Source organism: Stigmatopora argus, chromosome 14 (assembly GCF_051989625.1).
Source record: "Stigmatopora argus isolate UIUO_Sarg chromosome 14, RoL_Sarg_1.0, whole genome shotgun sequence".
In the NCBI taxonomy this organism is placed as follows: Eukaryota; Metazoa; Chordata; class Actinopteri; order Syngnathiformes; family Syngnathidae; genus Stigmatopora; species Stigmatopora argus.
Window position 1 is genome coordinate 11,297,511 of NC_135400.1, and position 12,764 is coordinate 11,310,274.

Below are 12,764 nucleotides of genomic sequence, written 5' to 3' on the forward strand. Positions count from 1 at the left end.
ATAAACACAACCATACAAAAGCCCTATTTTTTGGAAGGCATTTTATTTTAAAACATTTTTCTGTTCACAAGTCCTCCGTGAATAGTAAGCAGAGCAAAAGTGCACCTCCAACCAGCTACAGCTTAAGTGCTGACTTTCCACACTCTTTTCTTTCTTAATTACATTGCCACATTATTTCAGGCTTTTCGTGAGACGTGATCACGGAGCTCCATCCAGATCATCATCAGTCTTTTCACTGCATGTTCTGTCTTCAGCAAAGAAACTAGGAGGCGGACTGAGGTGAGTAACGTTGAAGAATGGTTGAATGATCCTTTCCTCCGGTTGATGTGCAGACTCACATGTTGGTGCTCATTCTCGTTTGACTGTTGGCTGGTGTCAGTTCACCTTGACTGCCTTCTCTGGGAGGAGACTGAGAAGAGCGAGGTGGATGCAGGTTAGTTATTACAATCCCTGTATGGTCACCGATTAACCTCAAAGCTGCCCCTTTATTTCTAAAAACAACTGGATTAGCTCCATTTGGGTAATGCTATTCACTGAGTTAAATACCACTAGAGGGAGCCTTCACCCCACACAAATCTGGGCTCTAATTCATGCTGACTACCAGGATTTTCAGACTAAACCTCTACATTTCTAAATTTGGGCAGGGTATTTTATTGTCCAGTGTGCTTTATAGTGTACAAATTAAATTCATTTAGAATCAGACATTAACTGGGTAATAACGCACTGACATAAACTAATTTTTCTCTATTACCTTGACATGGATCTGATTGCGAAGCACAGCTGCCCTGAGAATCATGGCTTTGGCTCGTCTCTGAAACTCTTTGCCCATATGCAGGGACTTCTCGAACGTGGTGCTTCTCTGGTCCACGTCCCTCGCGTACAGAATCTATCATAAAAATGACTCAATTTCAACAGTGCCTATCAAAAAGTCATCCTTTCAAGTGTAGCACGTCTTTTACCTTGCTATGAGAATCGATACGTCCATTGATGAGCCCCTCCAGGATGAGCTGGGTGAGCTCATCTTCGAGAGCCGCCACTGTAGTATTGAACGCTTGAGCCATCTTGGTCATGTCTGCTGAAACGTAGGGGCTGAAATACTGAAAACACGAGAACAAATGTCAAGCCAAAAGCAGTGCAAAACAAATCGTTTGATAATACTGAATTACCTGGATAAGGGCTCTGTTTCTGATTTGGCTGTAAAGTGTCCGAACGTGTTGGGCTAAGTACATATCCAACAGAAGATTATCCTGGAGGCACAAAAATTATAATCAGTCATCCACAGACACCATTTTATTCCAAGTTTGTTCATGCAATCTCTACAACCATCAGCCCACCCTGACCTTACCTTCATTTCATCCAGTAGCTTGAGACAAGACGCATATTTTGATTCGTAGAACTTGAATATGATATCCCGAATTTGAGGTTCTAATTCTAGAAATAACTTAAATGAGCTTAGGGGGAAAAAGACTGACATTAGTGTCATGTTTGAAAAAACGTCTAATCAAAAATCTAATATCTCACCTGCTCGAGATGACGTTGCGTTGAAGCTCCTGTCTGTCGAACGTGGCCAGAGCACATAAACCTCCATAGACTGCTACATTACTAGGTGACAAAAGCTGAATAGACATTCATGAGTTATACCAGTGTTGTCAGTTTTTATTGACCCACAGCAAATGATCAAAGTGTCATTGAATATGGCCTGAACAATAAGCTTAAATTCAGCCTATATTGTGTCCACGGCTTACCTCCGGACAGTCACAGTGGTCAAAGGAAGCCTGCAAGAAGCACTTGGCAGCCGGTTTGTATTTTCGAGAAGCCAGTTCAGCCAGCCCTAAAATATAAATAAAGGAGTCTCATAATAGGGCACCCCAAAGAATTCCTCCCCAAGCAATAGTGGAGCATTGAAAAGAGAAGACATAAAAAGTTTTCTTACCTGCAGCACACTTTAATTTGGTAAGAACTGCTTGATTTTGGCTGTCTCGATCTCCTCGTTGCTGCATAAAAAGGAAAAGTATTTGTGCCAAAAGTGTGGAGAAAGACAGAGGATAAGCATTCTTTGCTAGGAGAGCGATGTTCACCTCTGCAATCTCTGGTGTGGATTCTGCCTTGTTCACATAGCTCAGTACATGGGACCAGTTCTGGAGATAGACACTAACCTGTGGGACAAAGAAACCAGTCACACATTGATAGATTTTCGAAGATCTTTTAAGAGTAGCCCATATATCAATTGAGCAAAAAAAAAAACCTTCCCAAGCCCGACCACCATTTGTATTGGATATGGAATCGGAAAGAAAAATAATGTGTGTAACTTGCTCTACCTTGATTACATTCAGACACATGTTAATGACGTGTTTAGCACTGGTGCAGTAGTCCCTGGCTCGAGAATAGCACTTGAGTGCATTACTGAGGTCACCACAGTCCAGGTAATGATCCCCTAAGTCATCATGTCCCCTCCTAAAAAATGGGAACAAAGCAAGTATTAGCACCATTTTACTGAAGTATAATGATACTCATCGAAATGGCTAACAATCATGCGCAAAACTTGTGTTTACAATCCTGTCATCACACCTGATGCTCTCTTTAATAGAGTTTCCTTTGTAATTTTTCAGATCAGTGTCCAGTTTCTCCAATTTAAGCAAGGCCTTTTTCCGGGTGGACTCAGCCCATGCTGAATCTAAAGGAGGGGGGACCACCCCGCCCTCGGGGGGTACTTCTGGTACACCTTGCACTTCCCTAAAGGCAAAATAAGGAAATATTTTTCATTGAATACTTTATTGCGACTTACTGAGGTAAGTGATTGCACAGAATACACACGCACACAAGAAAGTGATCAGGCCTATTTTCCGATCATGTGATCGGATTGAGGACATCCCTAGTATGTATGCTGCAGTGAAAGGAGTAATGACTTCATTCAGACCATGATGAGACATTAACAGAAACAATAATTCCAAAGCTAAAGAGCAGTACATTACCGTGTGGCATCCGTTAGTTTGCGGTGGACCTCTTCATAAGTGTCAACGTTGAAAGTCCTTTGTACAAAGGTTAGCGCCATCTTCAGGGATTCCACTCTGAGCTGAGGGCAATGTTCCGCAATAAACTGGAGTCTCTCAATACGCATCAGTCCACTGTAACTGGTCGCGTATTGTTCTAGGTCCTACAGAGAAAACAACATTTCAAGCTTGAACAACATACTACAATAGAACTACAAACGATTGAGTGTTTTGACAAGTATACCAAAGTTGGGTTCTCCACTATGTAGTTGGCGTCTGGAGCATTTTGCTGGTCCTCCTGAGGATCTGGATCAATCTGCATAGGTTCCACAGCCCCCTACAAAGTACCAGGCAGACTTAAACAAGTAGTGTTGGAATTGCATTTTTGTTCATCTATCTTTAATTAGTGCATTTATGTCCAATCCATATTACATGTCCGATAAAAATTCAAAAATATAACTTCAACTTCCAGCCTCTCCCAGGTAAAATGGACTGGACGTCTTTTGACGTCAATGACAACCAAAGTTGTGATATACAACCAAAATGGTTGGAAATTCAAATAATAGTGGATTTGGGACAATATAGACAAAATTCGAACAATTTCAATATAGTTTAGCAGTTAATCTAGCCATATGGAAGGCAGTGAGGAGAAACATGATCTTCCCAATAGATGAACTTGTCATTGCTTGCTATCGTTAGCTGTTATGTACATGTAAACAAGCCGTTCCTCCATCAACGCAACATGTGGTTTGAAACACATCAAGTTGAAATAACAGTATTTCTGCAATATGTTATAATCTTTTACAGTGTTCCGCTGTCATCAAAACAAAAAAAACGCTGTATTGGCCTCCAATGTAGTTTTGTAGCCAAACGAGGCCTTGTTTAAGGCAGTTGTTTCAGATGTAACTGAGGTTTGCTTTACATTGGACGGCAAGACTATTTTACTCTATTTGCATGCTGTTATCACATGGGAGGACAGGGAAATTTGTATTTGGTGAAAATCAATCGCACTGAGTACTTCAACATTTAGGAGCTTGTTCGTAGCCTTCGCGTAAAACGACTTCAAGCACAATTTGAAACGTACAGTTTACACTTTTACAATTACACTAAACTGTCGCTCTAATCACGTTACTCAGTGTTGTTTATTTTTCACTAGGTTACGATCTGTAGCTTAGCTAGCTAACTAGCTAATACGTTCCTGTCAATTTCATAGATAACATCAGCTAGCTGACGGCATATATCCACACGAAGAAGCGACGCACTTACCTGAAAGTTAAAAACCTGCACAGGCAGAGGCATCTTTAATACGTATGTCTTTTTGCAAACTATTATCAGAATGACTCCAATAGCAATGCTAATATGTGAGTCGCTCCTCAGATCCTGTTGAAATATTGGCACGAACCTGACTACGGATAGCGAGGAGGATCAAAATGAGGTCAAATCCAAAATACAAAAGTGACAGGTCAGTACACTGGCTTTTCAAAATGTACTTTTGCATTAATAAATATCATAATGTTGAACATTGCGGCAAGGCCTCTAATATTGTAATATAAAGTGTAGTGTCACGTATAAATCAAAATCAGTTTATATATAATATATATTGTATATATGTGTGTATATATAATATATATTGTATATATGTGCGTGTATATATAATATATATTGTATATATGTGTGTGTATAATATATATTGTATATATGTGTGTATATATATAATATATATTGTATACGTGTGTGTGTGTATATTGTATGTGTGTACATATGTGTGTATGTGTGTATATATGTATGTATGTATATATATGTGTGTATATATATATATATATATATATATATATATTAGTTTACACAGTCAATTTATTAAATAAGCACAACATGGAATGTCCTTGGAGAGAGCTGCGTGCAATACAGACTGTAAAATCTCATGCAATAGCCTGTGAATGCTGACTACTAGCTTTTTTATCCCTATGCGTCACTGTGCAAAATCCTCTCCTGCTATTATTAGCAAGTAAACTATCAACAGTTCATTTGTCTCACACACAGACATGAATGTTGCAACAGAAGGAATTGAAATTAAAATATTCATTTTCCATTCCGTTGATTCTCACGAGAATCGTGGGGGTGCTAGAGGCTATCCTAGTTAACTAATGGCGGTAAGCGGGGCACTCCCTGAATTGCATGCCAGCTAATCACTGTTAATTAAAATAACAGATGATTCATTGTTACCTATTATCTACAATAAAAAGATGAATGATTGTATGGGCGTTCTTGCTAAAGTTTTCAGTGTTGGATAGAAACTGGAGGTGGGGCAATTTTATAAAGTTAGTAAAACTATTTTTACTGGTGGTTATTACAAAACGTTAGCACTTCGGCCTCACAGTTCTGAGATCAAGGGTTCGATCCCAGGTTCGGACCTTGCCGTAAGGAGTTTGCATGGTCTCCCCGGGCTTGTGTGGATTTTCTCCGGGTACTCTGGTTTCCTCCCACATCCCAAAACAGGTATGGTAGGCTGGTTGAACACTCTAAATTGCTCCTAACTGTGAATGTTTGTCTATTTCCTTGTCCCCATGGGATGGGGCCACCAATTCAGGGTGTTGCCTGCCTGGTGCCCATAGATAGTTTATAGGCTCCAGCACCCCCCTTGACACTAGTACAGATCGTGAATGATTGTACAGCATCAGTTTCAGTCTGACTAGAAACTGCAAATTGGGTATTTTTCAAAAGATGGTACTGAACCATTTTTACTGAGTGTTATTCAATTACTTGTTGGAGTTGAGTTATACTGTTGTGTATGTTAGGATTCATTGTGTTGTATCTTGGCAAAGACGCTTGAGAATGGATGAGTAAGTGTATGTCACGTGACACAATTGATCACCCACGATTTCTCGCAGGACGCGGTTCACTCGGTGACTAATGAAAACCGCAGCGCACGAGCACCTCCTCGTCCATTTGCTCTCACAGAAGGACCGATTGCTGCGCAGCGTGCTTATTGCGTGAATTCATTTCGGATTATTAAGGGAAACCGTCAACGTTCTCATCTTCATGGGAGAGGAAAACAGGAATATTTGCGATCGAATCCCAAGCAGTGAAAAGGAAGCGAGGGTAGAAAACCACGCATTTTTGGAGAGAGGACGCCAAAGGAGACATGCGAAGCTGTTCGAGCAATTGGATTTGAATAGAGATGGCAGAGTTGATGTTAGTGAGCTGCAAATTGGACTGGCTGCTCGAGGTTTGCACCAGGGAGAGGCTGAAGAGGTAAAAAGCAGGACATCTGGAGAAAAAAGAAAAAACCTTATTGTATGGGCATCGGGCTACGCTTGCTAATATTGTGATTTTTTTTCTAGTATTATATAATATGCTGGTCAAGTTTTATTCGTATATCCAGAGGTTAACGCGCCGTATTAAATGCAGTGTGGATGGAATAAGCACAGAATATAACAGGGGTAGGGAACCTATGGCTCGAAAGCCATATGCGGCTCTTTTGATGGTTGCATATGGCTCGAGAGCCATATGCGGCTCTTTTGATGGTTGCACATGGCTCGTGAGCACAAATAGGAGCATCACGTTGGCACTGTCAAATCATATATAATATATTTTAATTTAGACCTTTCTGCATGCATGCTCTCACGGATACTCATTGATTAACAACAGTGTAACAATGTTGTCAAAAGGATTCAGAGACTTTTGTTCTTTAAAAGTGACAAAATTATTTTTAAAAATGCACACGGTCATTTATTTTTAAATTCTGAGTATGGCTCTGAAGGAATAAGATTTGAAAATATGAATTGTTTATGGCTCTCTGTCAAAAAGGTGCCTGACCCCTGGTATATAAGGCAAAGTCTATTCATATGGGGCACTAGTTGCAAAGTACAGCAACATATTGTCATATTTATTATTTAGTCACATGTCAAACAATGTTTGCAATGAGGTGTGAACAATTTTTTTGATGTTAGTTTTTTCTAGCAACTATTTTTGTTAGATTCAAATGTTGAATACAGAAAAAAATATTTATTATCTTTTCTATCTAAATCAAAATAATACATCTAAAAAGAAATATTCACGATCACTAGTATGTATATACATATCTAATTCTTCAATCTTTATTTTAAGGGTGTTGTGTTTATCGTTTCATTTTAATGTATGGAGACTTGTGGTCAATATAGTAGTTACTATGACAAACCACAAGGGGGCTCAGGTGAACTTCTGCAATGTTGACTTCTGTGGAATGAAGTTGATCCAAATGTGTATTAGAACATGCACTAATGTATTATTTTGAGCATTTCCAATCTTTCCCCACAGATAGTCCTGGAGAGTGACATCAATCGTGATGGATTGCTGGACTTCCAAGAGTTCTCCCAGTACCTGCAGGCTCATGAGAAGAGGCTATGGCTCATGTTCCACAGCCTGGATCGGAATAACGATGGTATTGACCTATGAAATCCTTTTGGATTTAGATACTTTGCTTTCCAGCTATCTAAATAAACACTTGCTAAAATTAACTTGCTCTTAGTAAACAGATTGCTGAATCACATTAACCAGGCTCCATTCGATCGCTTATACCCCCTCACAGTTAAAATGGATTGGACATCTATTGCTGTCAATGGCAAGCAAACAATTAAGCTAAATAAGTGAGGTCACACATTAAGATACAATTCTCAAAGCTGAATACAGACATGCCACATCTATTTGAATTAATGTGTCTTCTTTTTATTACAATTTTCTTTTTTAAAATTAGCTTTATTTTATTCAGAATTATTTTTATTTCTCATGCTTTTTTAAATTATTTTTTTGAATTTATTACACTTTTAATAATACAGCCCTTCAACGTTGACCTAGTTCAAGTAGATCATTTAAAATATTAAAATAAATAATGTTTAGTTTTATTCCAGTGACAATATAAATTGTACAAACTGGCTGTTTTTTTTGTATGTTTGTTTTTCAGGTAAAATTGATCTTGGAGAGATCCAGCACTTGTTGCATAAACTTGGAGTTGAGGTTACCAAAGAGCAGGCCTCCAGAATACTCCAAAGGTAATATGAAATTTTTATTCCCCAAAACATGTGACTTGTAGTCCAGTGCCATTTACACATATTTTTCCTCTTTGTGCATTTTTGGGCTTGTGCAATTTATAGTCTGATGAATGGCATATTTAGATACAACCCATTATTTATGACCTGTTTCACCATGACCCAACTAACAAAAAGTTTCTCAATTTCCTAGCATGGACAAGGATGGTACCATGACGATTAACTGGAAAGAATGGCGAGATCACTTCTTGTTCAATCCTTTCCACAACGTGGAAGAGATCGTCCACTACTGGAAACACTCCCATGTGAGTCAATAAATTCATGTTATTGTGTTAAAATGTTCATGTCAGTCATACTGCGCCACATACATCAAATTCGGAAAACATTTGAGACTTTAAAAAAGGTAGAAATATTTGTCAAAAAATTTACAACATAAACCTGTGTCAAAGACACAGAAGAAACTCCTTGAGTAAATATGAAGTGTGGACTTTGTCCGTTTCCTTTAATGAGTTGAACATAAACTGCCATAACGGCACGGTGGGGGATGGTTAACACATCGCCTCACAGTTCTGGGATCAAGGGTTCAATCCCCAGTGGGAAAAAGATTCTACTATATATATTCACTTACTACATTGAGACTACCTATTTTTTTGCAGTTTGTGGGGATGTTGTTACAAAGCTGTGTACCTCTGAACAGTATTTGATTCGAATAGTGATGCCAATCATTCTAATATTAACAGATTTAAAGAGATATTCTATTTTATACACCATTTCAAAGCCAACACTTGTTGCTTCAAGTGACTCATTTCCCCCGTACAATCAAATTTGAGCAAATACTGCATTGGAATGAGTACCTACATTGCGTATCTACTATACCTCTGCATTTGCATTGATACCAATTTAGCACAGTGTACTGAAATTAATTTTGAAATTCACTGATCTCAAAACTATCGGAAGATGTTTGACATTGGGGAACATTTGACGGTGCCAGATGAGTTCTCAGAGAAGGAAAGACGATCCGGTCTGGTATGGAGGCAGTTGGTTGCTGGAGCAATGGCAGGCGCCGTGTCCAGGACAGGAACTGCTCCTCTGGATCGCCTCAAAGTTTTTCTGCAGGTGAGACCTCTCAATTGCACAACAAAATACTTCACTTGTACATTAGGCACGGCTCAAAAACAAAGAAGGAACATACGTTAAAGTAACGATAGTAAAATGAAGAACAACAGGATAAATAGGCATCTGTTTACATCACCGTTTTTCAGATGACTATAAAAAACAACATAACAGGCTTTTGGGGGTACTTTTAAGAGAAACAACAGTTTTTAACTTTAACATCTTACAAGCAGTGAGTAGAGTTTGATTAGGATCTTGAATATGTCATCAAGAGAGCGTAAAAAGAGCATTCACAAGAGAATTAGTACCACATTCAGGAGGGAATCTGTACTCATATTTAGCACAAGATATAATAAGACTCTTGGCCTGGTTTGTGTTTGTGTGTCAAGGTACATGGTTCCATGTCTCATGGAAAAAACCTGTGGTCGGGGCTATGGGGGATGATCCAGGAGGGAGGTGTCTCCTCCCTCTGGAGGGGAAATGGAATCAATGTCCTCAAGATTGCCCCAGAATCTGCTATCAAGTTTATGGCCTATGAACAGGTTTGTTTAATAAATCCAGTTGAGACCTGCACCACTCTTTCATTTTGCAATGACTCTAAATCATGTCGCATTTTTCAGACATCAACCTGAGTCTGTTATTGAAAGAGATTATGAACATTTTAGTACTGTTCCAGCCTTCTATCTGTTTGCTTTGTTCTTTTGCTTCTTCAGATCAAGTGGTTGATCCGTGGCAGCAGAGAGGGAGGAAGCTTAAGAGTACAAGAAAGATTCCTGGCGGGTTCTTTAGCAGGAGCTACAGCCCAGACTATCATCTACCCTATGGAGGTCACAATGTTTCACACTTGATCTATTTATGTGCACGCACACGAAAGATTCAAGTCTTGCCTTCACAAAATTGATTTGTTACATTGCCCATAAATAACTTACTGGTAAGAATTCCAATGAAGCTATTGTACCCTAATGGTTGTTTAGAGAATTAATTGGAGATAGATTCATTGGCTAATGAATGTCATCTGCCCCTCCCAGTCAAAATAGATTGGATGTCTAGTGTGGTCAATAGCCAAAGAGTCAAATGAGTGCCCTTTGCGAAAGAGTTAGACGTTAGGTTGTCAATGGATTTTTTTTTTTCTGTTCTAATTCGTAGGTGCTTAAAACGCGTCTCACATTGAGGACGACGGGACAGTACTCAGGTATGGCGGACTGCGCCAGACAAATCCTGAAAAGGGAGGGAGTCCGGGCATTTTACAGAGGCTACTTGCCAAATACAATTGGCATCATCCCCTACGCTGGTATTGACCTAGCTGTTTATGAGGTTAGTTCCTATGAAGCTTCCAAAGTCAATTTATAACATGTCTAAGTCAAATACAATACAACATGAACTGTGAGCCATATAAAGGGTCTTAAATATCAACTTTTGAACAGCTATCCACTGTAGTAGTGACTACTGTCCCTGAAAGGGTTATTGTTGTAACACTATAGTATTTAAATGTCATCCTCTAATTGTCTTTGTTAGAAAAACCTTGTTACTTGTTATTCTTTCAGACTCTTAAAAATGCCTGGCTTCAAAGGTACTGTGTAGACTCTGCAGATCCAGGTGTCTTGGTTCTTTTAGGCTGTGGCACTGTGTCCAGTACCTGTGGACAGCTGGCGTCGTATCCGCTGGCGCTCATTCGAACACGGATGCAGGCACAAGGTGACACTTGCGTTCCATTCTAATGAAATAAATGAGTCTGCCAGTCATTTTGACGGTTGGCCATGTTCTTTCTTTTCAGCCAGTTCACAGTATAACCCTCAACTGACCATGGTGGGACAGTTTAAATACATCTTATCCAACGAAGGCGTCTTTGGTCTGTATCGTGGCATCACGCCCAACTTTCTCAAAGTCATTCCTGCTGTTAGCATCTCCTATGTGGTGTATGAGCACATGAAGAAATTCCTCGGAGTCGGATACTAGACGAGAACAAAGATCCAAGATGCCCAGAACAAGAAGTGAAGAAAAGGTACTTGGTTTCTAAGACAAAAAAAGGTGAGAGTCTGAATGTTTCATAGAAAAATCTGGCTTGAGTATCGACTCTCACTGAAACAAAAAGACTAAAATTGACCATCAATTTTCTCAAAATTAAGTCAACGGCAGGTTTAATGTTTTACATTACTGCTTACATTACAAAAGAAATCTAATCAGATTCATTAGAGGACAGCAGGTCGGAAGAATGTAAAAAAAAAAAGGTTTCTTGTTGCGTTTCAATTGTAATTCAGTTTAACTATGTTTAGCATTTTGAGCTTTAATGATGAAGTAATGGCTGAAATATCACTTTTATTCTTTTCTTCATGTCCTCAGTTGCTCCAACAGTTTTTGTGGAATGTTTACAGAGCTATTTTGATAGGTTATTTCTATTTGTGAATCATTTCAGACACCTCTTATTTAAAAGTGAAGCAAATATTTATTTTTCATCAGCTTATTGTTAGTTTCCCAAAGAGTTGTACAATAGATTGTTGGAGCAGTTCTCAAATAGCATGTGTCGGTAACACGATGGAAAATAACATTTTCTTAATACGTTGATAACCGATTTGACTCGTCTTTTGCATTACTATTATTTCCTTCCATAGAAGCCTACTACTTCAAATACTGAATGCTTGCTTGTCTCCAATGGAGGCTTTGGTGCAAGATGAATAACGCATGAATGCATGTTATGGCCGAGGAATTAGCTGCAAATATTTTCGGTGTGGATGGATAACTTAGTAATGTATTTTGAATGCAAAAGAAACACCTATCTGTTTATAAAAGCTTATTTATGTTACAAACATTGTATTACAGGAGGCTCTCAAAATTGGAACACCATTTGTTTCAATGGATATAAAGTAATCTAATAGCTTTAACTACGGATCATGATTCAATTATCATTTAACACTCTTAAAATACAAAGACAAATCCCATCCTAAAATAAAACTTAAAATAAAAATATAAAAAAAGAATTACTTGAAATGGTTTAATACACTGAAATTACATCCGCACTGACTACAAATTACAAATAATTTGCATTGTACTTTACCTGTACAAAGAATGAAGAATGCTATATTTACCATATGAATAAAAACAAAACGCCTTGAAAATGTCTTACCGTTTTTTATTTATTTAGGACAACTAGTTACAAATGTTGAAACAAAATATACTTCCATATATCCATTCAAAATAGGAACAACAATAAATGTTAAAGACAATTAAAAAATAATAATACAAATTATGATATGCTTTTTGAACGATCCATAGGTATGTGTGGGTACGTGCGTGGTCGTTTGCTGGCAACCAATTCAGAATGGACCCTGCCCTGGCATAGGCTCCAGCACCCCCTCGACACTTGTAAGGATATTGAATGTACTAAATTAAATCTGGAGCAGTGTTTATAAAACCTTTTGAATGTTTGGATTTTGATTTTGATTTATTATATAGTGTCATTTCTTTTTAAATGAGTTTTTAATGAGTATTTGCACCAAAATGGCTTTAAATCAGTGAGATCGTCACAATTAAAATCAGAAAACTTTTAACCATGTTCGACTTCCGTCAATCAATGGGCGTGTCTTCAGCTCAACCAATCAGGTGACTTGAATTTAGAACGACTTTTCAACAAATTAATTGA

At 38.4% G+C, this 12,764-nt stretch overlaps 2 protein-coding genes across 8 annotated transcripts in view; one reads left to right on the forward strand and one right to left on the reverse strand.

The window, feature by feature from the left end:
- The window catches only part of LOC144089145 (mitochondrial adenyl nucleotide antiporter SLC25A23-like), a 36,024-nt gene that overhangs the window by 23,005 nt on the left and 255 nt on the right, over positions 1-12,764 (forward strand). Inside the window, exons 5-18 of one of the 7 annotated variants that reach the window (XM_077620049.1) lie at positions 181-279; positions 380-433; positions 2,610-2,789; positions 4,147-4,298; positions 4,368-4,452; positions 7,287-7,410; positions 7,930-8,017; positions 8,208-8,319; positions 8,972-9,130; positions 9,517-9,669; positions 9,841-9,954; positions 10,274-10,441; positions 10,672-10,822; positions 10,902-12,100. In XM_077620049.1, coding sequence (XP_077476175.1) covers positions 7,380-7,410; positions 7,930-8,017; positions 8,208-8,319; positions 8,972-9,130; positions 9,517-9,669; positions 9,841-9,954; positions 10,274-10,441; positions 10,672-10,822; positions 10,902-11,083 — 1,158 coding nt within the window. In that variant the 5' untranslated portion in view covers positions 181-279; positions 380-433; positions 2,610-2,789; ... (1 more) ...; positions 4,368-4,452; positions 7,287-7,379 and the 3' untranslated portion in view covers positions 11,084-12,100. Of the gene's footprint in view, positions 1-180; positions 434-2,609; positions 2,790-3,462; positions 4,453-5,792; positions 6,243-7,286; positions 7,411-7,929; positions 8,018-8,207; positions 8,320-8,971; positions 9,131-9,516; positions 9,670-9,840; positions 9,955-10,273; positions 10,442-10,671; positions 10,823-10,901; positions 12,101-12,397; positions 12,418-12,764 lie in introns of those variants that run through there. The other 6 variants (XM_077620050.1, XM_077620051.1, XM_077620052.1 and 3 more) reach the window with 6 other exon arrangements.
- On the reverse strand, positions 25-4,417 carry gps1 (G protein pathway suppressor 1). Its single transcript, XM_077620046.1, has 14 exons — positions 4,257-4,417; positions 3,235-3,327; positions 2,973-3,154; positions 2,569-2,733; positions 2,319-2,454; positions 2,079-2,156; positions 1,934-1,994; positions 1,746-1,831; positions 1,522-1,616; positions 1,346-1,451; positions 1,167-1,247; positions 960-1,097; positions 752-886; positions 25-409 (listed from the first exon to the last, which is right to left on the reverse strand). The coding sequence occupies exons 1-14, from the start codon at positions 4,287-4,289 to the stop codon at positions 335-337; spliced, it is 1,464 nt and encodes a 487-aa protein (XP_077476172.1). The 5' UTR covers positions 4,290-4,417; the 3' UTR covers positions 25-334.